The sequence below is a fragment of the Leptinotarsa decemlineata genome, unplaced genomic scaffold, assembly GCF_025532065.1.
Source record: "Leptinotarsa decemlineata unplaced genomic scaffold, Ldec_3_MD MMD2_tig00078422_RagTag_RagTag, whole genome shotgun sequence".
Taxonomy (NCBI): Eukaryota; Metazoa; Arthropoda; class Insecta; order Coleoptera; family Chrysomelidae; genus Leptinotarsa; species Leptinotarsa decemlineata.
Window position 1 is genome coordinate 3649669 of NW_027412747.1, and position 25697 is coordinate 3675365.

General features: G+C 37.2%; 1 protein-coding gene and 1 long non-coding RNA gene across 2 annotated transcripts in view; both read right to left on the reverse strand.

Annotated features, from left to right (window-relative positions):
• The window catches only part of Galphaf (G protein alpha subunit f), a 60413-nt gene that overhangs the window by 34154 nt on the left and 562 nt on the right, over positions 1–25697 (reverse strand). The window contains exon 2 of the mRNA XM_023162427.2: positions 25207–25381. Coding sequence (XP_023018195.2) covers positions 25207–25381 — 175 coding nt within the window. The remainder of the gene's footprint in view (positions 1–25206; positions 25382–25697) is intronic.
• Positions 3447–15858, reverse strand: LOC141487343 (uncharacterized). The gene is made up of 2 exons (XR_012468343.1): positions 13563–15858; positions 3447–3826 (listed from the first exon to the last, which is right to left on the reverse strand). It is a non-coding gene; the product is annotated as an uncharacterized lncRNA (long non-coding RNA).

Below are 25697 nucleotides of genomic sequence, written 5' to 3' on the forward strand. Positions count from 1 at the left end.
CATATGGAAACCCATCATCGAGCGAAAAATGGCCAACTCCCGCCAAAACGGTCATCTCCTACGGAACCAGTGAAGCGGAAAATGGAAAGCAGGGATAAGTGAAAGTATTTGAACGACCTATAAATAGTCATCTCTCGGAGGAATCAGTCCAGTCATCACCCGAAGACGATTGTAGATACTAACAATCGAAACGTCGTGAACTAACGTGACTTGGAATCTCTACACTTTTTATTTTCTATTTTCATTCCTTTATTTTTATTTTGTTTTTATTTTTTCAATTGTTATATTTTAACTTGTAGTTTATTTCACTATTATTTCATTTCAGGTTTATTTTGCTTAATATAATTGTTATTTTCAGCTATTCATTTTTAATTATTCTTTTTTAGTTGTTTCAGGGATTTCAAATCATTTTATATAATAGACAATGGAAGTACTAACTAGTGAAATTTATCATGAAATATTGTCAATCACCTTCTATGTTGCTGTATCGCTGCTGTTCCAATGTTTTGACAGAACCAGAATCAACGAACTTAGACGTGCGCAGCGTTATAAAACAGTGCTTTCAAAAAATTGTTCTACAGCGCCATCGAATTACAAAAAAATTGATAGCCTAAAAACCTTTTCTATAAAAAATTACTTATACATGTCAAGTTTCATCACGATCGGTCGAGCGATGTAGAAGTTTATCACTTACCAACCAACCAACAAACATCCATTTTTATATATCTCTCTCTCTCTCTCTCTCTCTCTCTCTCTCTCTCTATATATATATATATATATATATATATATATGTATATATATAGATTCAAAATACATTTGAAATATCTATAAAACTTGATAAATGAAGTAAAAAACAGCCTCCTTCCCTTTGTCATGTGGTAAAATAAATCTGTCAAATTTGACTTTTTTTTCAAAAATCGCCAAAAATCATTTTTTCTGTGAATTTCAAGAAATGCCAATGAAAAAAGTTGCTCGGTTTCCAACTTTGTACCCTTGCTCAAAATTTGAACTTTCTAGTGTCACTTTCGCTTTTTTCAAATATTTTTAATTTTTTGAATCTTTCGCTCTATCGATTGGAACGAAACATGATTCAAAGTTCATAATTTTGATGAATAAAAGACTTCAATGTCATATCTTGCCCAGAAAATAACCGCATTGGCCTGTTACCAAAAAAATAAATACACCTCCAGAAATTGATGTTTGTTGTTGCAAAGTTTATCTAGTTTTTTCATTTCATTGTTAAACTGATTCGAATTTTCAATGTATGGACGTTAAAATGTCAGTAATCGAAAAAAAGTATTTGTTTTCATTCTCATTACACTCGCATCCTTTTTTTTAGTATCCAGTTTGATTATGTTTCTGACCGATAATTCAGTTACAAACTAACCCGAAATATCATACTTTTCTGTAAACTAAACATTCACCTACAGTTTCATAACTATTCAATAGACTTTCTTTCTAGCGATTTGTACGAAACATGATATAAAATTTCGTGATTTTAAATATTACAAGACTAATGCAACAAGAACATAGTAGGTAGTGATCTAATCGAAATAAAATTTTCCCTTAGTAGGCTTTTGAAACAAATTTTTAGTTTTGTCAAATTATTGCGTTTAATGAATCGAGTTGTTTTGTGTACATATGCTCGTACTTTTATAATTAACAAATAAGTTTTATATACAATGTTATCCACACACGACAAAGCGGAAATCGTTCTTTTATGTGGCGAGAATGTGCCATATCGAGAGATGTTGCTTGTATTTTCAATCACCGGCATCCAGGAAGAAATATTCACTTTAGTACCGTGGGAAGGATATTAAAAATATTCAAAGAAACTGGGTCTGTGGACAATCTTTTCAAGAAACGACATAATCCAATGAAGTATAATGAAGAACAACTCAATGTTTGAATTTCGTTAGTTCGGACTGATATTATATAAAATTATTTGAAATCCCTGAAAGAAGTGATACTAAAAAAAAAGAATTAAAAGAGAATAGCTGAAAGTAACAATTATATCAAGCAAAAAAAACTGAAATGAAATAACAGTGAAATAAAATACAAGTAAAAATAGAACAAAAATTCAAAATAAAAATAAAAAGTTAAGAGATTCCAAGCCAAGTTTCTTCACGACGTTTCGATTGTAAGTATCTACAATCGTCTTCGGGTGATGACTGGACTAGTTCCTCCGAGAGATGAATATTTATGGGTCATTCGAGAAGAGGAAGAGGTGTATCAATAAGAAGAACACAGGTAAAAATCAACAACAATACCTATATACTTAGTAGAAAGCAGATCGAATAAGGACAGTCTACTTCCGAAGACGTCATTTTACCTATATGGGGAGCGGATCGAGTAAGGTCGGTCGACTTCGAACACTTAACAAAAATCGCCAGTAGATGACAAATGAGATTTTGTCGAAACGTCGTGAGATCAATCCCAGTGAGGATAATATCACAGAACACGGATCAAAACCCGAAAAATCATTTCAGCATATTCCTGCCCGTGAGAACCTTAGATTCAACATTTCAAACCTTCAAGGGGAGAAGAGGTCAATCAAGAAGAAGAACTCTGGTAAAAATCAACAACAATACCTATATAGTAGAAAGTAAATCGTGTAAGGACAGTCTACTTGCGAACACGTACCAAACATCATTTTACCTAATAGGGAGCGGATCTAGTAGGGTCGGTCGACTTCCGAACACTCAACTAAAATCGCCAGTAGGAAAAGAAAGGATTAGTGGGAACAGCACTCAAGAAAAATTATTGGCAAACCGTGGACACGTGTTTCTGACTATTGGCCTCATCAGCGTGGTGTAGCAAACTGCAGAGATGGGCAATACTTGTTTGCCGAAAGCAGGAAACATAACATACGCACGTAGTCAACAACAGGTGGTTTCAATTAGGAGACCAAGAACGGAAGCAGCTACAGCTACCTGCGTAACTTCTGGGCCCAGGAAATAACTAGTTTAGTGATCCAATACTTTTTCTGAAAAAGGGGGTTGGCTGGGCAACAGGATCAATTTTTTCTTAAAAAAACAATTATATTCTTGCCGACGTTTCGAATTTAATTAAATTCTTCTTCAGGGCTCGAAAAGTAGTTTTTTCGTGTTGGTGATAATACTATTTCAAAAATCATCAGACATATTAGATACGTATTTGAAAAATAAAAATAAAAAAAAAACATTGCAAACAGCCCTGAAGAAGAATTTAATTAAATTGGAATCGTCGACAAGAATATAATTGTTTTTTCAAGAAAAAATTGATCCTGTTGCCCAACCAATCCCCTTTTCTAAAAAAAAGAGTTTTTCCGCAAAATCTCTGTTGAAAAATCTGTTTTTCCGTTAACCAGCTAATAAAGAGATGATAAAGATAAAGATATATCATTGAGTATTTTCATTGTGGTTTAAAAATTTCAAGTAATAATGTTTGTATATCAGCGTCAATATAGTATTATAGTATATAATCTCAGTATAAACAAGTACATCAATAAAAAGTCTGAAAAATCATAGAAGACTATGGAATACAGCATCAAAAAACTATTCTTTATACACCTGAGCAGAATGGGTCTGCCGATCGAGAATAAATAATAATAATTGAAGCAGCATAAACAATAATTCACTCAAAAAGTTTAAGCTTGCGTTTATGGGCTGAAGTTGTGAATACGGCTGAATCAGGCTGTCTCAATCAGGAGTGGAGGAAGCTCTGTTCAAGACAAACCACCCTATGAAGTATGGCTCCGTGAAAAACCAGACAGCACACTTGCGAGAGTTTTTTGTTCGGAGGTATTCACTCACATACCAAAACAGAATCGTCAAAAATTAGATCCTGAAATCAAAAAAGTTCTATTTGTTGATCACTGAGATACTATTAAGGGATACAGAATAGAGTATACTCATGAAAATAAAGTTGAATATAGATGATAAAGATGTAGAAAATCAAAATGATCTATAATCGGTTGAGATCATGGACGTAAAAAAATGTACCCAGCAAACCAATATCTATGACATATATTATGGGGAAAGAGAGGACTTGCGATATACTGTGAATTCCCTTCCACCAACAGTGCCACACACACAATTCAATTAGCTGGGTGATGATAAAACAAAAATATATGAAATTTCATATATTCATGGGAACTGCGAGATAGATGTGATATTTTTATTTAACATATTGAAAATTTGAACATCAAAAGAATATTTCACCAACTCATCAAATGGACATGTAATAAACTGACTATCAAGATCCACATTAGAAAACAGATTCAGAAAAGGAGAAGAATTCAATTCTACCTGATCATTCAGTAAATTATCAGAATTCTTAAATCTATTAATGCCTAATCACTACAAAAGATTGGGTTTCAAATCTTTTTTATTCATATGTGAAACTTCATAGTCGTGGTGTATTTCATCAGTTTGGACTTCTATTGTCTAATATAATATAAATTGATTTGAAATCCCTGAAAGAATCTGTAAAAAAATTAAAACGATCAACCAAAAAATAACAATGTTATTGAACAAAAAACTGAAATTACAAAGACATAAGTTACAAGCAACAACAAACAAATAACAAATTTAAATATTAATACAAGCTAAAAAATAAAAAAATATTATTAAACAAAAAATGAAAAAATTAAAAGATTCCAAACCCAGTTACGTCACGACGTTTCGATTGTTAGTATCCACAATCGTCTTCGGGTGACGTTGATACTAACAATCGAAATGTGACGTAACTTGTGGTTTGATTGTTTAATAATATTTTTATTTTTTTAGCTTGTATTAATATGTCAATTTCTTATTTTTTTGGTTGTTGCTTGTATGTTATTTCTTTATTTCAATTTTTGGTTTAATAACATTGTATTTTTTTACAGATTCTTTCAGGGATTTCAAATCAAGTGATATTATATTAGACAATGGATGTCTGAACTGATGAAATACACCACGATTCATAGTCGTGATTGAACTCATGCCACAAGTCAACTTATATACTTCTGATCTATCCGACACTGAAGATTTGTGTTTATCGTTATGTGTTGATAAGTTTGCCTAAATCATTAGATATTTGCCCGGCTATTCTTTTTAAAAACGGACGATGTTAATGGTGAGTTCACCAAAGTATGTGAATGCCCTATGATGCGTATTACTGTTTATTGAAGTGGAATACACCTGGTAAAATGCTTGTTCCCGTAGTTTTTTGAAAAGAATGGTGGACAGTGGAATACTCAATAATCTGTAAATCATACCTTTCAAAGCTGCTACTTTATGTTGATAGGGATGTGTCGACGAATTATGTGTGACAATGTTCGTATAATATGGTTCGTGGAAAATTGCAAATGAGAGATATTGCAAAATGTTTATTATAGATTTTAGTGATAGTTACTTCTAGTAAACTTATTGAATTATTCACCTCCATTTCGGTGGTGAATTCAATTGATGGAGGAATGGAATTGACAAACTTGCCAACTAACTGCCTACTTGTATAAGTAATATATACTAAGATATCATCTACGTATATATACCATCAGTATAAAAAACTTGATCATCTGATTTTTATGAATTTTATTTTCAATTCATAACAAAGGACTCAACGGGTTTTCCATTAGTAGCCCTTCGCTGCATGAACTAAACTATTCATTATGTAATGAATCTGAAGCCGGCCCTGACCGATTTCCCAGTCAGCAAACGCATGTCTGATCGCGAACCAGCGGGAAAGGTGTGGATGGGCCCCGAAATCCGCAGAGAAATCCGGAACGTTCGTTGACGATATAAAAAGGTCGCTCTTCGTCCCGAGGAGTAGTCTGTACTTAGAAAGCGAATCGTGCGTTTAAGGAAATGTCATCACCCGAAGACGATTGTAGATACCAACAATCGAAACGTCGTGAACTAACGTGACTTGGAATCTCTACACTTTTTTATTTTTTTTATTATTTTATTTTTGCATTCCTTTAATTTTTATTTATTCAATTATTATATTTTTACTTGTAGGTTATTTCACTATCATTTCGTTTCAGGTTTATTGTTGCTTAATATAATTGTTATTTTCAACTATTCTTTTTTAATTATTCTTTTTTACTTGTTTCAGGGATTTCAAATCATTTCATATAGTAGACAATGGAAGTCCGAACTAGTGAAATTCGAAATGAATCTAATTGTGAAGATAAATTAAGCGTTAGTTACTAAGTGTTGTATATAAATTAGTTGTGATAGTGAAATATTGTTAAAAATAAATTTGATTAAGACAGTTAATTCTTTAATTCGTTACAATTGGTGATCAGAAGTGGATTTTCAAAATAAATTTGTGAGCGCTTGGTGGACAATTTTTGTATCACAGTGAAATTGAGTATGAAACTTTCGCACTTTCGCGCAGATAGACTGGTGATTCATTGTGTTTCGCGAAGCGGACAGTACCGGACGACGGAAATATAAACTGATACACCATTCTCGCGAAAAATAGACTTGTGAAAATAAATAAGTGTTTCGGACTCCATTAAATAAGTCGACATATTCAGTTTTGAGTAAAATAGACAGTAAGAGATAAAATATGTTCAAGGAAAGTGCGCCTAGTGGACTTGAAAGTTGCTGAATTGAAGCAAGAATTGGAGGAGAGAGAACTAGATTCTTCCGGAAAAAAATCAGTACTCCAGAAGAGACTATGGGACAACTTGATTGAATCAGGAGAAGATCCCGAAACATATTTATTCGAAGTTTCTGGGGGTGATTGGAGTTCAATAATGAGCAAACTCGATGGACTTCAACAAAATTCGTTAAGTCTGGAGGAGAAGCTTCTGGAAAATTCGAAGAGTTTGGAAGATAAATTTCTAGAGAATTCGAATAGCTTGAAGGAAACACTTCTAGAAAATGCAGAAGGCTTGAAGAAAGAGCTTTGTAGTGTGGCAAGCCTACTCGAAGAAAGGATAGGAACCATTGAGACAGATATAGACAAAATCAGAGAGGAAATCAAAGGGGAGATCAAAGATGAAATCGGAGCAGAAATGAAGAAAATGGGAAAAAAGTTAGGCAATGAAATCAAAGGCGAATTCAAGGCAGAAATCAGCAATATGAAAAAAACAATTAGCAAGTTGCAAAACCAAATTGTTAATTCTGCCCACCCCACAGAAACGGTTACTGAAAACTCAATTCCGGAACTGAAAGATGTCAAACTCAGTTCTGAACCAGGAAAGCTCTCCATGAAGCCGCCCCAGTTCGACGGAAAAACTCCTTGGGCAATTTGAATCTGCGGCCAGAGCGAATGGATGGAATGCAGAAGAAAAGGCGGTAGCATTAACATTGGCGTTGCGTGGAGAAGCAACGAATATCCTGCAAACCCTCACGGCCCAGGAACAGGAAGACTATGACCAACTTGTAAAGCATCTTGAACTGCGGTATGGACAGGCCCACCTAGAGCACGTTTACCATTCACAGCTGAAGAACCGCTGCCAGAAATCAGGAGAAGCCCTACAGGAGTTTGAAGCCGACATAGCTCGATTGGTCCGTCTGGCATATCCTGCTACACCCGAAAATGTAATGGAGCGGTTAGCAATTCAGGCATTCTTGGATGGACTTCGCGACCAAGAAACGAGGCAGGCCTTGACGCTAGCTCATCCCAAACATCTCGTGGATGCACTGGCAAGCGCTCTGGAGTTTGAGGCTGCAAAACAATCCTGCAAGAGCCAAAGCAAAGTTCGAGCTATCGAGGAAGATGGACAAGTGCCTGCAGATATTGAGGCCACCATCAGAAAAGTAATGAAAGAAGTTTTGCCTGAGAGGAGAAATATAAGATGCTGGAACTGTGGGAAAATTGGACATGTGCGTAGCAAATGTCCAGCTTTCAAAGAATCGACACCAAATCAGGAAAACTAGAGGGGGGTCGATGAGAAGGGGCAATCGTCGACCTGTATCCAGCAAGCCCCCGTAAAAAACGCATATGTTGCCGTTCTTCAACGACAAGACAAAGGTGTTTTCGTAGACGGCCTCATCAACAACGAGCCTTGCACCATGCTGCTAGATACAGGTGCGACGAGAATCATTCTTGGGCCAACCTTTGCCAAAACACCGGCAAGAATTGAACCGTCAAGCTGGAAGTTACGCAATGCAACAGGGGAGCCAGCCAATGTACTTGGAGAACTACCAATTGAATTGGTGTTGGGCAGCACAAAATTGAAACATCGTGCATTGGTGGCGGACATCGAGGACGATGCAATCATTGGAATGGACATAATGAATTCCAGAGGGTTCGAGCTGAATTTTCAAGACGGCGTCTTACGTGTCGGCGGAGAAGAGCTGGTGCTTCATGGAAGAAGCGAAGAGATGATTAGAGTCCTGTTGGCCGAAGACGTGTGCGTACCTGAGAGGGCTGAAACCATACTAGAGGCTCGCTTGGACGGTGGTGTGAGCAGCGGGAATGTGGTAATGTTTGAGCCCAAGATACATGACGAGAAAATTGGACGAGGAATCGCACTGGAGAAGACCCTCTTGCGTGTTGATGAAGTTGTGCCGGTCAGGGTCATGAATGTCAACTACTTTCCCGTGACCTTGAAGAAGGGAACAATGCTGGGGCACTGTTCGTCCATTTTCTCTGTCATACGGAGTGTACGCAGTTCAGTTAGCCAAGCCAACAACTTGCCTAAAGAGTTGGAGAAGTTAATCGACATTTCCTCCAAAAACATACCATCAACTCACCGATCTAAATTGAGAGAGTTAGTCAAGAGGTACCAAAAAATCTTCGATATTGGAGAAGGAAAAGGCGGCAGAAAGAATGTGGTTCAGCATAGAATCGACACTGGGAATGCCCAACCAATCCGGCAATCGGCTAGAAGACTCCCTCTTGCCAAGAGAGAAGAGGCAGACAAGATAGTCAGCGATATGGGAAAAGAAGGAGTCAGCGATATGGGAAAAGAAGGAGTCATCGAACCTTCTGACAGCCTCTGGTCTTCCCCAGTCGTGTTAGTGAAGACGAAGGACGGCTTGACAAGGTTCTGCGTGGATTATCGCCAACTAAATCAGGTGACCAAGAAAGACAGCTACCCTCTTCCAAGAATCGACGACACTCTAGACACGCTAGCTAGCTCCACAATTTTCTCGACCTTGGATTTGAAGAGTGGATATTGGCAAGTTGAATTGGCCCCAGAAGATCGAGAAAAGACAGCTTTCACCATCGGATCAGGATTGTGGCAGTTCACGGTTATGCCATTCGGGCTTTGTAATGCTCCAGCGACCTTCGAGAGATTGATGGAGACGGTTCTCAAAGGTCTCTCATGGAAGACGTGTCTAGTGTATCTCGACGATATAATCGTGGTCGGAAAATCGTTCGACGATCACCTGAAAAATCTGGAGGAGGTGTTCATGCATCTCAGGAGTTCTGGATTAAAACTGAGTCCCAAGAAATGCCATCTGTTCCAGTAGACGAACAAAAGATCAAAGCAGTTAAGGAGTGGCCCATTCCAAAAGACATACATCAGCTTCGGAGCTTCCTTGGTTTATGCACCTACTACAGCCGATATGTGCTGGGGTTTGCCAACATCGCCAAACCATTGACCCGCCTCACAGAAGGGCAGAGCCAGTTCCAGTGGTCTGAGGAATGCCAAGACTCATTCAAGAAGTTGAAAAGAGCTTTGATCAACGCTCCTGTTTTGAGCTATCCCCTACCTGATGGAAAGTTCATTTAGGATACGGACGCCAGCAACGTGGGACTTGGAGCAGTCCTTTCTCAAATCCAGGATGAACAGGAGAAAGTTATTGGTTACTTCAGCAAAACCCTCAGTAAACCAGAGCGTAATTACTGTGTCACCAGGCGAGAGCTGTTGGCCGTAGTCAAAGGTATAGAGCATTTCTACCAATACGTGTATGGAAGACGATTTCTGTTGAGAACGGACCATGCAGCTCTCAAATGGCTTCTGCAGTTCAAAAATCCCGAGGGCCAAGTAGCGCGCTGGATTGAGTGATTACAAGAATTTGACTTCGAAATAGAACATCGAGCTGGGACTAGCCATAAAAACGCAGATGCCCTATCACGGAGACCTTGCCCCGATGACTGCTCACATTGTTGACGAGCAGAGGAGAAGGAAGCAGCTATTTGTAGAACTACAGCTCTAGACGACAACTGGGAGGATGATAAGATCAAGGAAGACCAAGAGAAAGACCCAGATCTTAGTTTAGTCATCGGATGGAAGAAAAGTAATTGAAGACCATCGTGGCAGGAGGTAGCAGGTTATTCGCCAGTGGTCAAGTCCTACTGGGCACAATGGAACTCCCTTACTTTGGAAAACGGGGATCTGAAGCGGGTGTTGGAGTCTGAAGACGGTGCAGAAGAAAGGCACCAGACAGTGGTACCCAGGAGCAGACGACGGGAGGTGCTCAAAGAAATCCATGATGGAGTCACTGGAGGACATCTGGGAGTAACGAAGTCTCTCCAGAAAGTAAGACAACGGTTTTACTGGGTTAATTGTCAAGCAGACGTCAAGGACTGGTGCAGAAAGTGTGCTGTATGCGCTGCCAGTAGTCCTTTCGAGAGAATCGCCATCGATATCGCCGGCCCGTTCCCAGAGTCCCACCATGGGAAGAAATACATCCTGGTAGCCATGGACTACTTCAGCAAGTGGGCAGAAGCCTCTGCCCTACCCGACCAGGAAGCTTTTACAGTCGCTGAAGTCCTGGTAAAGGAATGGATATGTCGATTCGGTGTCCCATTGGAGCTGCATTCGGACCAGGGCAGAAATTTTGAGTCCAACCTGTCCCAAGAAATATGTAAACTGTTGGACATCCGAAAGACCAGAACCACAGCCTTACATCCACAGTCCGATGGAATGGTGGAACGAATTAATAAGACTATAAACCGCTACTTGTCCAAGGTAGTCTCTGACCATCAAAGAGACTGGGACCAATACTTCCACCTGTTCCTGCTGGCTTATCGTTCGGCAGTGCATGAGTCAACCGGCCAAACCCCTGCCAGTATTATAATGGGACGAGAGCTGCGGCTTCCTTGCGACCTAAAATTTGGGACACCTCCAGAACAAGACACTGCGGTGGAAGACTAAGTCAGCAAGCTTCGGCAGAGAATGGACGACATTCATGAACGAGTCCGTCTGAACATCCGGAGTGCCAGCGATAGGATGAAGGAGGCCTATGACATCAAGGCGAATGCTGGAGAATTCGAAACTGGTGACCTAGTTTGGCTGTACAACCCTAAGCGACGCCGTGGTTTATCACCGAAGTTGCGGAACTCGTGGGAAGGTCCGTACAAAATCATGAATAAGATTAATGATCTCGTCTACCGAATCCATAATCCACCTCGAGGAAAGCCTAGGGTCGTCTATTTTAATAGACTGGCTCCTTATGCTGGAAATCACGACCAAGTTCGCGTCCTCTGGTGGTAGAAGACGAAATGACGTTCCAGCAATTCATGTCCTTATACTCGAACGGACAAAAGGTCGTACATGGGGTAACTCGAGAAGAGCCACGAGACCTTTTCAAGGTTCCAGTTGATTAAGCACAAGCTCACTGCGTGGCAGAGGATCTCCAAATGTCCAATGTGGTATTCAACAAGAAATTCGGTCAGCTTCAAACATTACGAGAGCAGAATCCAGAAGTCGGAGGAGTGCTACAGTTGAAGAAGGGTCAGAGAAACATCTTCTACTTGGTGACCAAAGAGCATTCTCGAGACAAACCGTCCTATGAAGATGTCTGGAGAAGTCTTAGTAGACTGAAGGAGACAATGCTCGATCAGAATCTTGTGGAGTTGGCAATCCCGAAATTAGCCTCTGGGCTCGACAGGTTGGACTGGAGGATTGTGAGAAGCATGTTGGAAACGATCTTCCGATCCAGTGGCATCCAGATTTTGGTGTGTGGTAACCATCTTCCACGACCGAGCATAAAGACGGTGGAGTGTTACTTCCATCGAACTTTCATTTCGGGGCGAAACGTCTTTAAGAAGGGGGCAATGTAATGAATCTGAAGCCGGCCCTAACCGATTTCCCAGTCAGCAAACGCATGTCTGATCGCGAACCAGCGGGAAAGGTGTGGATGGGTCCCGAAACCCGCAGAGAAATCCGGAACGTTCGTTGACAATGTTCGTTTAAGGAAAGGAATCTAATTGTGAAGATAAATTAAGCGTTAGTTACTAAGTGTTATATATAAATTAGTTGTGATAGTGAAATATTGTTAAAAATAAATTATATTAAGACAGTTAATTCTTTAATTCGTTACAATTACATTGAAAATAATTTCGAAACAGACAATCAGTAAGTAGATCTAGAATTTCCTATTCTACTATAGGATTAACATGGTTTCTGTCTGAGAGACGGATGGAGCCGTGAAAATCCTAAAAATCGACAGGCTATCAATACTCGATATATATTCATCAGATGAAGAGAAAATCAAATAGACTATTTGAGATATTCAAAGAAAGATTGGATTGATTGGTGATAAAAGGATAGCTGCTGCTATTGGTGCTAGTCAATTCTTGGGAGCCCCTATGAAAAGTGATTATAAATCAGTAAAAAAATTATTGAGATATGTTGAAGGGACAACTGATAAAAAAAAATTATATCTCAGAAATTCAAATGTCACATCGACAGGATACAGTGATGCAGATTACACATCGGACAACATAATTCGCCGTTTGATATCTGGTTTTGTTTTCTATCTAGGAAATGGATCCATCAGTTATTATGTATATTCGAGTAGTGAGCCGCACCGATTCCGCACGGGTGCAATGCTGATATTAAGTATAAATTTACCCACCGGAAATTTGAGGGCATGAAGAAACAGTGATGGAAAGATAATTTTGTTTTATGAACGCACCTTTCTTCCTCGCAGCTGACGCCCAGTTGGAGTATTTAAAAATCCTTTCTTATTGCACATTCACAGTATAAAACGAACCTACATACAAAATTTCAGCCTCCGAAAATATAACCAGTGATGGAAAGGCAACTTTATTTTATGAACGCGTCTTTTCCCCGCGTCTTGCGCCCCAGTTAGAATATTCAAAAATCATTTCTTATTGAACATCTACAACATGAAACGAACCCACATACAAAATTTCAGCTACCGAAAATATATAAATATAATTTTCATATGTAAACGCGTCCCTTTTATACCCACATGGGCTCCCCAGGTGGAATATTTAAAAATTATTTTTTATTGCGCATCTAAAAACTAAACAGCACCTAGATAGCAACTTTTAGCTTCCTAGGACTCCCCAGTATGGAGAAACAGGAAAGAATGAGTGTTTAGTCAGTGATTTTAGCATTTATAAATATAGATTTCTTACTGTTTTCAAATAGTTTTATTTGGGTATATAACCTTTCACAATATCAAGAATGAACTAAGCTATATCCTTGTAGCAATTTATCCCAAAAAGTCTCTACGTAATATACTTGGTGATTCTCTAAGGTGGCTCACTCCTATAACTTTTTTATTATTGGAGATAGAAAAACGAAATTTGGGGGTTGTGTATTATAGTTCAAATTACATTTTTTGACAAATTTACTTTATTTTCTCTATTTTTCTGAATAATTGCAAGAATCGATCATACCTAATAATAAATAATACCTATTCGGTATACTTACGCGCTAAGTCCTGTTATTCTAGTTATCCGTGACAAATAATTGAAGCTGTTGCTAGGATTACCTAAACAAGTAGGTTAATGAATATGCTGTCACTTTTGAAAATTTATTTGTTGTGTGGTTTATAATTAGATATGGCAAATTATACTAGAAACATGAAAATTGACATGTTGCTAATTTACGGAGAAACAAAAAAGAATGTAACTGATGCAGCTCGAATTTATGCTCAGAAGTTCCCTAATCGTCGTCATCTCACTCGGCATATTTTCCAAAACTGGAAAGAAAAATGCGAAATGAACCAGAAGAAAATGCTAATAACTTAATCGTCAGTGAAGAAAAAGAAGTAGACGTGTTGGCCTATGTTGAAATGAATTATACGGCGTCAATTCGCCAAATTGTTTTTGGGTGTGATATAAGTTTGGAGAAGGCTTCACAAATATAATTATCAATCATTCAAGAACCAACTACACCAACATCTTTACGATAATGATCATAACCGAAGACTGACTTATTGCAACTGGTTTTTGACTAAATACAGAGAAGATATACGTTTTTCATTTAAAATTATTTATTCGGATGAAACCCGATTCACCCTCTTGGGTAGGTTCAATAGGAATAATAAAAGGTACTGGTCACAAACAAATTTACATCTGATGCAAGAAAGAAATTTTCAAAGCGATTTGGTTTCAATTGCTGGATGGGTATTACGGAGGAAAACTTTTGGGGCCAATAATTTCCGATGAACAACTGACTGCGGAAAGATATCTACAGTTTCTTAGAAATCAAATTAATGATTTCATTGAAGATTTGCCACTGGCTAACCAAGATGATATCTATTTTCAACAAGATGGAGCGCCACCTCACAATTCTTAAGTCGTAAGAGAACATCTGAATGACACCTTTCCAGAAAAGTGGATTGGCACTTCTGAACCCATTCAGTGACCTGCGAGGTACATTCTTGAGTTTTCATATTTTTACATAAATGTATTATTTCTAGATCACCAGATCTTACTCCGCTAGATTTTTTCTCTGGAGAACAATTGAAAATCAGGTTCAAAATACAACATCAGCTACTCGAGAAGAACTAGAGCATAATGTAAGGGTGCATGGCAGTCCAGAACATCACTGAGGAACAGCTAATCAATCTGATGCGCGCAACAATTGAAAAAGTTGAACTTTGCCGTGATCAAGGAGGAGGCCATTTTGAAAATTTATAACCTTATGGACTAATTTGTGACTCTCTTGCAATTATTCAGAAAAATAGAGAAAATTAAGTGAAAGTGTGTGGCATCAAATTATTCTTGAGAAAATGATCTTTCACAAAAAGCCGACGAGCCACCCTCTTTCCATTTGAAAAAATAAAGTTAACTGGAAAAATTCATATTTCCGACTGTGAAATAATTCTTAAAACGACTGTGAAGTCATAAGCCTCAAAGTCGTAGTTTTCCCATGTTACTTGATCAAGAATTAAGCGATTTACACGATCCATGGCATTATAAAATAAAAATGATTTTGTTTATCAAATATTGGCAAGTGAAGTATTGTTGTATTTAGAATGTCATTCTCGATAGAAATAAGTAAAATTATATAGGATGTCCTATTTAAAAATCGAAATTTGGGGTCATTTCTGTTCAAACCGGAAGTACGGCAAAGCAAGTACCTAAATATGTCAAAAAATGTAAATTGAACTATAATACACAACTCCCAAATTTCATTTCTCTATCTCCAATAATAAAAAGTTATAGGGGTGAGCCACCGTAGAGAATCACCCGGTAGTGGACTGTTAAAAAAATAAGGCGAATGTTAAAATTTTACGGTTTACGTACATTCGATTAGCGATTTTTTATGTTGGTACACTCGTTTTGAATATTCGGCGATTTTCTGCTATAGAAAAAAAAGGGATCAAAGAAATTGCATAAAATTTTGTGTAAAAAATAGAATTAAGAGCTCGAAAACACTTGAAATGTTGACAGTAGCATATGGTGTTTGTACTTTGAGTCAGAAAAATGTTTACAAGAGGTATAAGGTTTTCACAGAAGGATGAAAAGATGTGAATGACGACGCTCGCCCTGGACGCCCCAGCACATCAACAACCGATGAAAATGTTGAAAAAGTGACGAAAATGGTTATGGAAAATCGTCGAATCACTATTAGAGAAGTTGCTGAGGATGTTGGCATATCGGTTGGCTCATGTCATACAATTTTTTCGAAAATTTTGCGCCTCTTTCGAGAGTAAAAAGAAAACATTCGGTATTGTGGAAAAACAATTAATAGCTTTTGCATGACGATAATGCAACTGCTCACAAACAGCGTACACCACTGAAGAGTCCAATTAGACGATTACTTGTCGTATTCATATTGAAGATAAGGGACTGATCTGTTTTTTTCCGTCAAACAGCTTATAAAACATAGCTGATAGTTTGACCAAAGCTGTTCTGAAGCAAATGAGCTTGGATTGGAAACCAAAACATAATTATTGTTAATTTTTATCGTACAGAGTATGTGATACTTGATCGATCAAGCTGGAGTATTGCTGTGCTGTCATATTGATTGCATGCATTCTGTTTGAAAAAATCTGTTTAAAACATGTTTTTCCGTTGACCAGCTGTCGCACCCTACGAACAACAACCCTCAGAAGTAAACACTTGTGCGAGCTAAGGACTAACGAGGTCTCACCTTTTAACATGTGATTCCTAACGAAATTATCTAATAAAGTCTCTATATTCTGTATGAATTTTAATCATCAACTGTATTCTGTAACTACTTAGTTTAAATTATAATTAAACTACTAGCTATGTCCCTAGTGAATACTTACACTTATTGGAAATATTGCATTGCATAGTGAAGGTACTATTGAAAATAAAATCTATTCAACAATCTTTGAAAATGTTGATTGTGTGCGAAGGACCACCCTTGTTAGGGACGAGTAATGAAACGTGAACGTGTAACTATAACTAATTTAATATATTTAGACATGCCATGCAAAGTTCCTTCTCGTGCATCTAATGAACTAAGTACTGCAAAAACCATTTGTCATGTGGGTCAAAAAGGGTGGTTGTGTGAGCTTGTGAATGGCGGAGAAAAAAATGTATTGTAACGTTCTTTAAATATTGATTGTTGAAGTATATACCTACAATAATATTGTTGAGAAAATGAAATTCAATGTATAGGTTTTCGTAAAATACAGGTGCCATATAAAAATCTAACAAATATACTGCGTATTTATGCAACTGTTCCTTATTTATTTTATATGAATCAAATATAAAACAATCATTAACTCAGATGGATTTGAATAGGTGATCACAAAAGTGAAGAGGAATACTTCAGGTCAACCGGTGCCTCCGGTCGAAAACGCGTCATATATAGTTGATGAACTATCGATAAATCAATGATTATAAATATTTGTCAATTTTTATGAACTATTATATTATGTTTTATAATTTTTTTTCCTAACCTATCCACTTTTTATTCAGTATTAATTTATTTAACAATACTTACCTGCCCATGTAATTGCAGGATTGTTGATCAAAATATAGGATTTATATTTGAATTTTAACTTAATTAATAACTTCTTACATGATGAAAAAAAACAAATAAATTATGAATTAATCTTTTTATTAAAAAATATCATTCAATACATTAATTTTTATTAAAAGTAAAAAAATGGAATGAAGGGTAGTAAAACTACAAATTGAGATTATAATCATCTTCTTTCTCTTCATCGTCGTCTTCCGGCTACTGGTAATTTCAACGACATTTGTCTCAAGCATTTCCATGATTTCGGGGTCAAAGGTTCCATCTTCGTTAATGTCGCTCTGATATGGTAGAGCATTGAGACAAGCTTGCCCATTACATTGCCCACAAGTTAAAGAGCATTGCAAGCACGCTTTCCTGCATCCGCATCGCGAACCACACCCACAACCACACCACATCGAAACAGACTTCATACGTTTTTGAAAGTGCAGCAGTTCTTCTCTGCTGCTCCATAGCTTTTACGTTCTTACTGTAGTCTGAATATCCGTCAAATACAACAATTATTTTGGAACTGTAATGCCTTTGTGAATAATTCATGTATTTATCAAAAATAATGGAAAAAGTATCTTCTCTGCTCCATACAACATGATGAAGAAGAAATCCGCCATCAATAATAAACGTCACTTTATTTTCATTGAGAACAAAAACAATTGGGCTCATGTTGTCACACAATGACGATTTTGTTGTTTTTCTCATGCCATCATTATCAAATAGAACTGTTGGATACGGACTCAATTCATATTGAAGATATTCTTCAAGATTACTTTCAAATTGTTTGCTGACAGTAATTCTTTGGAAGAGTAAGCCCTGTGGCCGTTAATTTGCTCATTTACAACAATTCCAGAAGCTATCGATATCAACTGCGTAGTATTTGGAAAAGGATCATGGAGTTTAAACCAATCAAATAATATATTTACGTCAGTATTATCTTTTTTCAATCTTGAGTCTCTGGAATCTACGTGTTACTCGGTACACTCCAAGGAGATATTACAGAACTTCTCCATTTCCTCACAAATAGTATTTGTGGCGTACATAAAACACTTTTTTTCGTACTTCGACCACGAGATACTCCTCCTTCGGTTTTCATGGATTTCATGAGACTTTGTTCATCAACTATATATGACGCGTTTTTGACCGGAGGCACCGGTTGACCTGAAATGATCCTGTAACCGCGCGCTCTCCGCCCTCTATCCCGAAAACGGTTCACCGTATGAAAAATAAAAAAATAATTGTAGAAAATTTTGTATTCTACAATATTGATAACGAATACAAATAGCAAAAAATCCATAGGAAATGAAATAATTTTCGAAAATAGTTGCGTACACCCTACCATATGTAGGTTTTCAGACAACTTTTAGGGTGTCAATATACAAGTATTTGCAGACTTACAGCTGGGTACCTCAACTTCCGAGATTCTTACCCAATTTAAGCCTAAATGACTGGAGTAGTTGTGTGAAATGTATTGCTATGCTGAAGAAAAAGTACTTTCGAAACAACTATTTTCATACGAATATTCGTTATACAAACAATACTTTTTCCTATTCAGTTATTTTGCATGATGTACACTATTTTTGTAAATAGTTTACTCTGAATTTAATTGCTTTTTTCTTCTTTGGAAGTATCCCATATTTTTGAATAAAGGTAAAGAATTGTGAAAACATTAGTTTCTCATAGATAAGTATACATAAATGAAGAAAAATTTGTGGTAAGCAGGTGAAAAGGTTTTCATTTCTTAGCGTTTCAGTACACGGGGGTATTCATTTAAGATGGCTTATATGAAGTGATGACATAAGATTAAGTTTAGGTAATAAGTAAAATTAGTTGAAAACTCAATATGTATCTAAATAGTGTCTTGGGTCGTAGGCATGGGTTGTGATCTATTTTCATTATTTTTCATGACTTCAAGAATAGCAAATTTCAGGCAAAGGAAAATACTTTTGCGACCCCAGAGCAAAGAATATTATAATATCCACATCATGTGTTTGATCCTTTAGTGAATATGTCAAGTATATTCATGATATAAGAACATACGTTTTTACGGCCGGAGTCATGATAAAAGTGAATAAAATCAGGGCTGGTAGACCGTAATCGAATGGAACCTGAAGTACCAAATGTTTCGTCTGCTATTGCAGCATACATCATCAGTGGTATGTGCGATGACTGTGAGGACGAAGGCTCGAAGTCTCAGCAAAAAATGAGCACGGCCTACATCCCGAATTTTGTTCCCTCTGATAACATTTATGATATTTTTTCTTACATATTATTTCATAATTTTCAGTTGATATTTTCACATTAAATTCCATATTTTTGAAAAAATCATATATAATTATTGAACAGTAACACTGATTGTTATATTGATTTGTTCATCTTTTTATTAGTTTGCCTTGAATTGTTTATAATATGACCCTGTAGATAACAAAACAAAATGTTTTCAAAGAAAAAGTCACGACGTGATCACGATATGGAGAAACGTACGTCCAAGCTGGAAAGTGCAGGTCTGAATCAAAGCCTGTCATCGGACTACGTATGGCCAAACGGATTTGGAAGTCGTGAGAAACCAAAATCCAATCCAGACAAACTACCTGAAAAAGTCGTTGAAGATAAATCCGGTGAGTCAACTTCCTTGATACATGAGGTTCACTCGAAGCAGTCTGTTCACTCGAGAGCCTCAAGGGATACCGGATTATCTCGACGAAGTAGTTTGGATTTGAAAAAGAAAATAACAGCTCTAAAAATAGAAAGACAAAGACGGGAGCTACAAAGAAAATCCAGAGAGCTAGAACTGGAAGAAGAAGGAAATAGCTGATAGTTTACACCTTCTTCAACTCGAAGAAGAATTGCATGAAGCCGAGATAAAAGCCCAAGAAGAAGGCAATAGTTACGTTCAATCAGAAGCAAGGAGCGAAACTATCAGGAGAGAATTATTTGAAGAACAAGAACAAAGAAACAAAGTGACTAATGGATAGATTACACATCTGAACAAGAAAATCTGTCACGTATTCCTGAAAAAACTGAGAAACCCACTGATAACATACCCAATGTCGAAGGAAAATTTCTCGAAGAGAAACCAGGAAATATCACATCACAAGGCATACAACAGCTTTGCGGAACTGTTGCAAACGTTTTCTCTCCCTGCTTCAACAACTCAAAACCCAACGTCACATGAAGTAATGAATCCGGATAAATTTCACATGCGAAAAATATTAGAAAAGGATTTTCCACAGTTCGATGGCAGTCCCCAAAATTGGCTCCTGTTTCATAAGTATTTCAAGAATCTTCGCGAATTTTGTGATTACAGCAATGAAGAGATCATGCTGAAGCTGCAGAGATGTTAATTGCCGATAACTTGATGTGATTGAAACTTTAGCGAAACGGTTCGGAAGACCTGAATACATCATAGATACTTTGATGAACAGAATCGGTATCCTTCCTTCCGTAAGAGAAAATAACTTTGAAAAGCTGATTTATTATTCTGCAGAGGTGAGCAACATGGTTTCGATCATGAAGAATCTAGGAAGTAAACGTTATCTCGAAAATCCTTAATTTATCCGAGAATTACTGACAAAAATTCCGGATTCAATGAAATTATCCTGGAGCGAAAAGATGGGAATGAAAAAGGGTGATATTAATTTAGAATATTTCTCTTTTTGGTTAAACGAGAGAGCAAGCTTTGCGTGTAATGTTAGTACCCCACGCAATGAAACATTCTCACAGAAATTCACAAATCAAATGAAGAGAAATGAAAGAGTATGCAATACTCACACCCAAAACACTCACAAAATCCACTGCGACAAAATCCACCAAGAAAGTATTTATCCACAGATGAATTATGATGACTTGAATAAGAGATGGGAAACGGTAACCGGAAAAAAACTATGTTTCAGTTGTCTTCAAAAGAATCATAAAAAATTCAAATGTGAAAAGAGGAAGAGATACTAATGACTTTATTTAGTCTATATACAAAGCTAATGATGATAATCGAGGAAGAGTATGCTCTGTCAATAAACCTTTTACTACGATTCTTCTGAGAGTGATTCGTATAAAATTATACGGTCCACGAGGTGATTCAACACCTCGTGGACTCGCTCTTAATGATGAGGCGTCTACGGTGACACCATTAGATGCAGAAGTAGCAGAGACACTTGGGCTAACTGGAACGAAGGAATCACTTTGTCTACAATGGACAAACGAACATATCATGATTGAAGAAAATTTCGTTCGTTTAGATGTGACTTTTTCCAGAATTGATGATGACAGCAGGAAAGAGTCCGAACTGTCACTCATATGTCGTTACCCGAACAACACATCAACATATCCGATTGGAAAAAGTTTTCACATCTAAAAGGTGTTCCAATAAAACATATCGATCACGAAGCCCTTAACTGCTTATTGGACAAGATAACATACATCTGATATTTGCGAGACAGATAGGAACCGGCCCAGGAAATCTTCCTGTAGCCAGGAAATGTAAGTAGTCCAAATAGCAGGGAAAATTCTTTCAAAGCCCATACTTTACACATTTGTGAAAAGGAGACGACCGATGAATAGCTGCAGAAGATGGTAGAAAAATCTTATCTGACTGAAACATTTGGTACTTTGATCGCAGCAGACCAACCATCTTGTGAAAGTTCAAAGGCATAAGAACAGATGAGAAACACCTTAGAGTATACCGGAAAAAACTACAAAATTGGCTTATTGTGGAAAACCGATAACATACAGCTACCTGAAAGTGAATTCATCACACTCCAAAGACTAAAATGTGTCGAAAGAAAATGTCGTCGGAATAAAAAATTTGGGAAGGAATATTGCAAAAAAAATATGGAATATGAAGAGAAGGGATATATAAAGAAGTTGAGCTTCGAGGAAGAGAAAATTGATAATCCTCATGTTTGGTATCTTCCTTATTTCGCTGTAGAAAATCCCAACAAACCGGATACAGTCAGGCTAGTCTTTGATGCCGCAGCAAAATCAAGAGGTATGAGCTTAAATGATGCTCTACTCTCTGGTCCAGATTTGTTGCAGTCATTGGTTGTAATTTTATGGAAATTTCGACAAAGGCGATTCGGTTTTTGTGGAGATATTTGAGAGATGTTCCATAGAGTAGGAATACAAGAACGAGATAGGTGTGCTCAACGATTCCTTTGTCGAAATTTGGAAAGAGACAGGCCTCCTGATATTTACGAAATGTTGGTCATGACTTTTGGAGAAACCTGTTCGCCCGTATGTGCTCAATTAGTAAAAAAATTGAATGCTGAGAAATTTTCTACGAATCCAGACATCCGAAAAGCTATTATCAAAAAATTCTATGTAGATGACTACTTGGATTCAAAAAACACCGAAGAAGAAGCACTAGAAACAATAATAGAAGTATGCAAAGTTCAGAAGGTTGGGAGATTCTAAGTAGTCAACTAGATGACGACCACCCAACTGATTCGAGATAAGCTATCTGATAATATGTTACAGACGGCTACAAACAATATTAGGCTTATAGTGGGATCCCGGAAACGACGAATTTTCCTAAAGGTTTTGCGAGCTTTGATGTCGGTATACGACCCGCTAGGTTTCACGGTGAGAGGCAAAATACTGATGCAAGATATTTGGTGAGTAAGAATCGATTGGGATGATTTGTTATCTGAAGATCTTCTCATTGCTTGGAAAGATTGATTGAGTGACATGGAGAAAATTGTACAGATCAAAATTTCAAGATGCTACAGTCCATTGATTCCATCAGCATTACGAATCGAAATTCACATATTTTGTGATAGTAGTGAGAAAATATTCTCAGCAGCTAGCTTTCTTCGCGATATTGGAGAAGACAGAATTGATGTTTGTCTTATCTCAGCGAAAACGAGAGTTTCTCCTCTGAAATTTTTTTTATCCCTAGGCTTGAGCTCCAGGCGGCAGTAATGGCCAGTCGGCTGTCTCATCTAATAAGGAATGAACTCGAGTTCCCCATAGATGAAATGTTTTATTAGTTCTACTCATCATGTGTCTTACTACAAACCGTTCGTATCACATCGAATTGGTGAAATTCAAGAATTGAAACGTATAGCAGAATGGCGATGGGTCCCAACTGGATCCCATCGCGGATCAAGCTATAAGCAGAAAAAAAATCGACAGAGTCTGTTTAAAAAAAACTGTTTAAACACTGTTTTTCCGTTAATCAGATGTCGCTCCCATACGAACTCTCAGAAGTTGAGAAATTTGTCCGAACTAAGGACTAACCTTTTGACGTGTGATTGCTAACACGGTTGCAGAATTATCCCAGCTTCAACCAGATAAATTAATTTCAACTGAATGGCTTTCTGGTCCTTATTTTCTGAAAAAACCAGAAGAGTCATGGCCAATCGAAAATAAAAGACCTTCCTTTCTCATCAGCGTAGAGCTGATGAGAAATTAGAAAATTAAAACATGTTTTGTCATTTTCCAAAAATATGAAGAATGCCTCCCAGACATACGACAATTTTCGAAGTGGAATATAATGATCAGTTTTCCAGAAGAAATACGAAAACTCAAAACTGGAAAGTCCCTGAGTGGTCAAAGCAAACTAGCCTGTTTATTTCCAAAAATGAAAGATGGAATTATGGTATTGAGTGAACGAACGAATTTTACAGAATTTATGGCAGAGAGCACAAGACAACCCATCATTCTGAGTCCAAAACATGAATTCACCAGATTGTTTATACAAAATTATCACGAAAAATTTCATCATAGAGAAGTAGAATTAGTCATAAATGAAATCAGACAGAAATACTGGGTGATAAACAGTCGTGTTTGAAATTTAGGATTGAGAAAAGCAAACCTTCACCACCTCTAATGGGTCAACTACCTGAAACACGATTAAATAGAGGTGTTAGAGCTTTCATTAATACTGGAATGAACTATTTCGGTCCAATTATGGAGAAGGTGGGTAGGAGATGCGAAAAAAGATGGAGTGTGCTAGTCACATGCTTGGCAGTTAGAGCTATCCATCTAGAAATTACACATAGACAGAGTAGCGATTCCACGATTCAGGCAATACTAAGAATGTCGGCTAGAAGAGGACAACCTCAGGTCATATTCTGCGACAATGGAACAAATCTGAGAGGTGCTGCATACGAAATTCGCCAAGTTATGGAAGGAACAGATCGAACATCGATCACTGATCTTTGTCGTCAAGAGGTATTTGCTCCCAATTCATTCCACCGCCTGCTCCCCAAATGGGAGGAATATGGGAGAGGTTAATAGGTTCAGTGAAAAGTTTCATCGGCAAAGTACTCTACAACTCATTTCTGAAAGAAGAAACTTTACAAACTTTTTTTGCGGAAGCGGAGAAAATTGTTAATTCCCGTCCATTGACAAAAGTTTCGATGGATTCAGCGGATGCAGAAGGACTCACTCCGAATAATTTATTGATTGGCTCTTCCAACGAAGAAGGTGATTTGGTACCAATCAATTCAGATTCGAATACTCTGAGAAGAGAATGGAAAATTTCTCGAATACTAATAAACTTGGTTTGGACCCGCTGAACAAGAAAATATCTGCCAACTTTGTCGAAGCGAAGTAAATGGACTGATGACTGCAAACCCATAGCACTCAATGACATGGTCATTCTGGTCGACGATCAAGCACCACGCTATAAGTGGAAATTAGATAAAATAATATCTGTTCATCCAGGAGTTAATGGCAGAATTCGAGTGACGTAAAAACCTCAACTTCGGAATATACGCGCCCAGTCACGAAAATTTGCAGATTGGAGCTAGAGGAAAAGTAATTCCTCCAGCGGGGGGAGAATGTTATATTGATTTGTTCATCTTTTTATTAGTTTGCCTTGAATTGTATTCAATATGATCCTGTAGATTACAAATTTGGATAGTTACTGATAATTTTTCAAAGAAAAAGTGAATAAAAGTTCATCCCGACTGAAAATAGGATTTACTGGGCATTTTCGAGTTTGATAATTATCAAGGAATCAACACTGATAAATTGTCACATATAATTTTTTTAATAGAAAAACTAAATGAAAATAACCATGTATTGTTTTGTAAGATTTTTTTTTATTCGCTTCATTTCATTGTATTTCTTACAAAATGATACATGAAAAAGTAAGGTTTGCTTTATTTAAATTACTCACATCTGAATATTCCGTAGGTTCTTTTTCTCCAATTTCTAGAATGAATTCAATAGATTTTTTAGCATCTTCGCTCTCTGGCTCTACCGGCGGATCAATTTTGCTCATATTGTTCACAATGTCGTATATAGATTCGTGTATATTCTGCTTGATTTGGACAATCTTCTCTTTTTTCTCACTGAAATGGACATTTAATCTTCACGCGGTTTCTGGTTATGATTGCATTCTTTGCACTGCATAATAGAATTTGAGTTACAAAAAGCTAGTAGGATTACTGAATCACTTTTCCTAAAATATGTTTTCATACCATTTTGAAAAGATGAATGGCAGGGTTTAAGATACCTTTTGGGTAATTAAATAAAATCTGTTTGAAATCTGTTTTCCGTTAACCAGCTGTCGCACCCCTACGACCGACAACCCTCAGAAGTCGAAACTTGTGCGAGCTAAGGATTAACGAGGTCTTACCTTTTAAAGTGTGATTCCTAACACGGGTT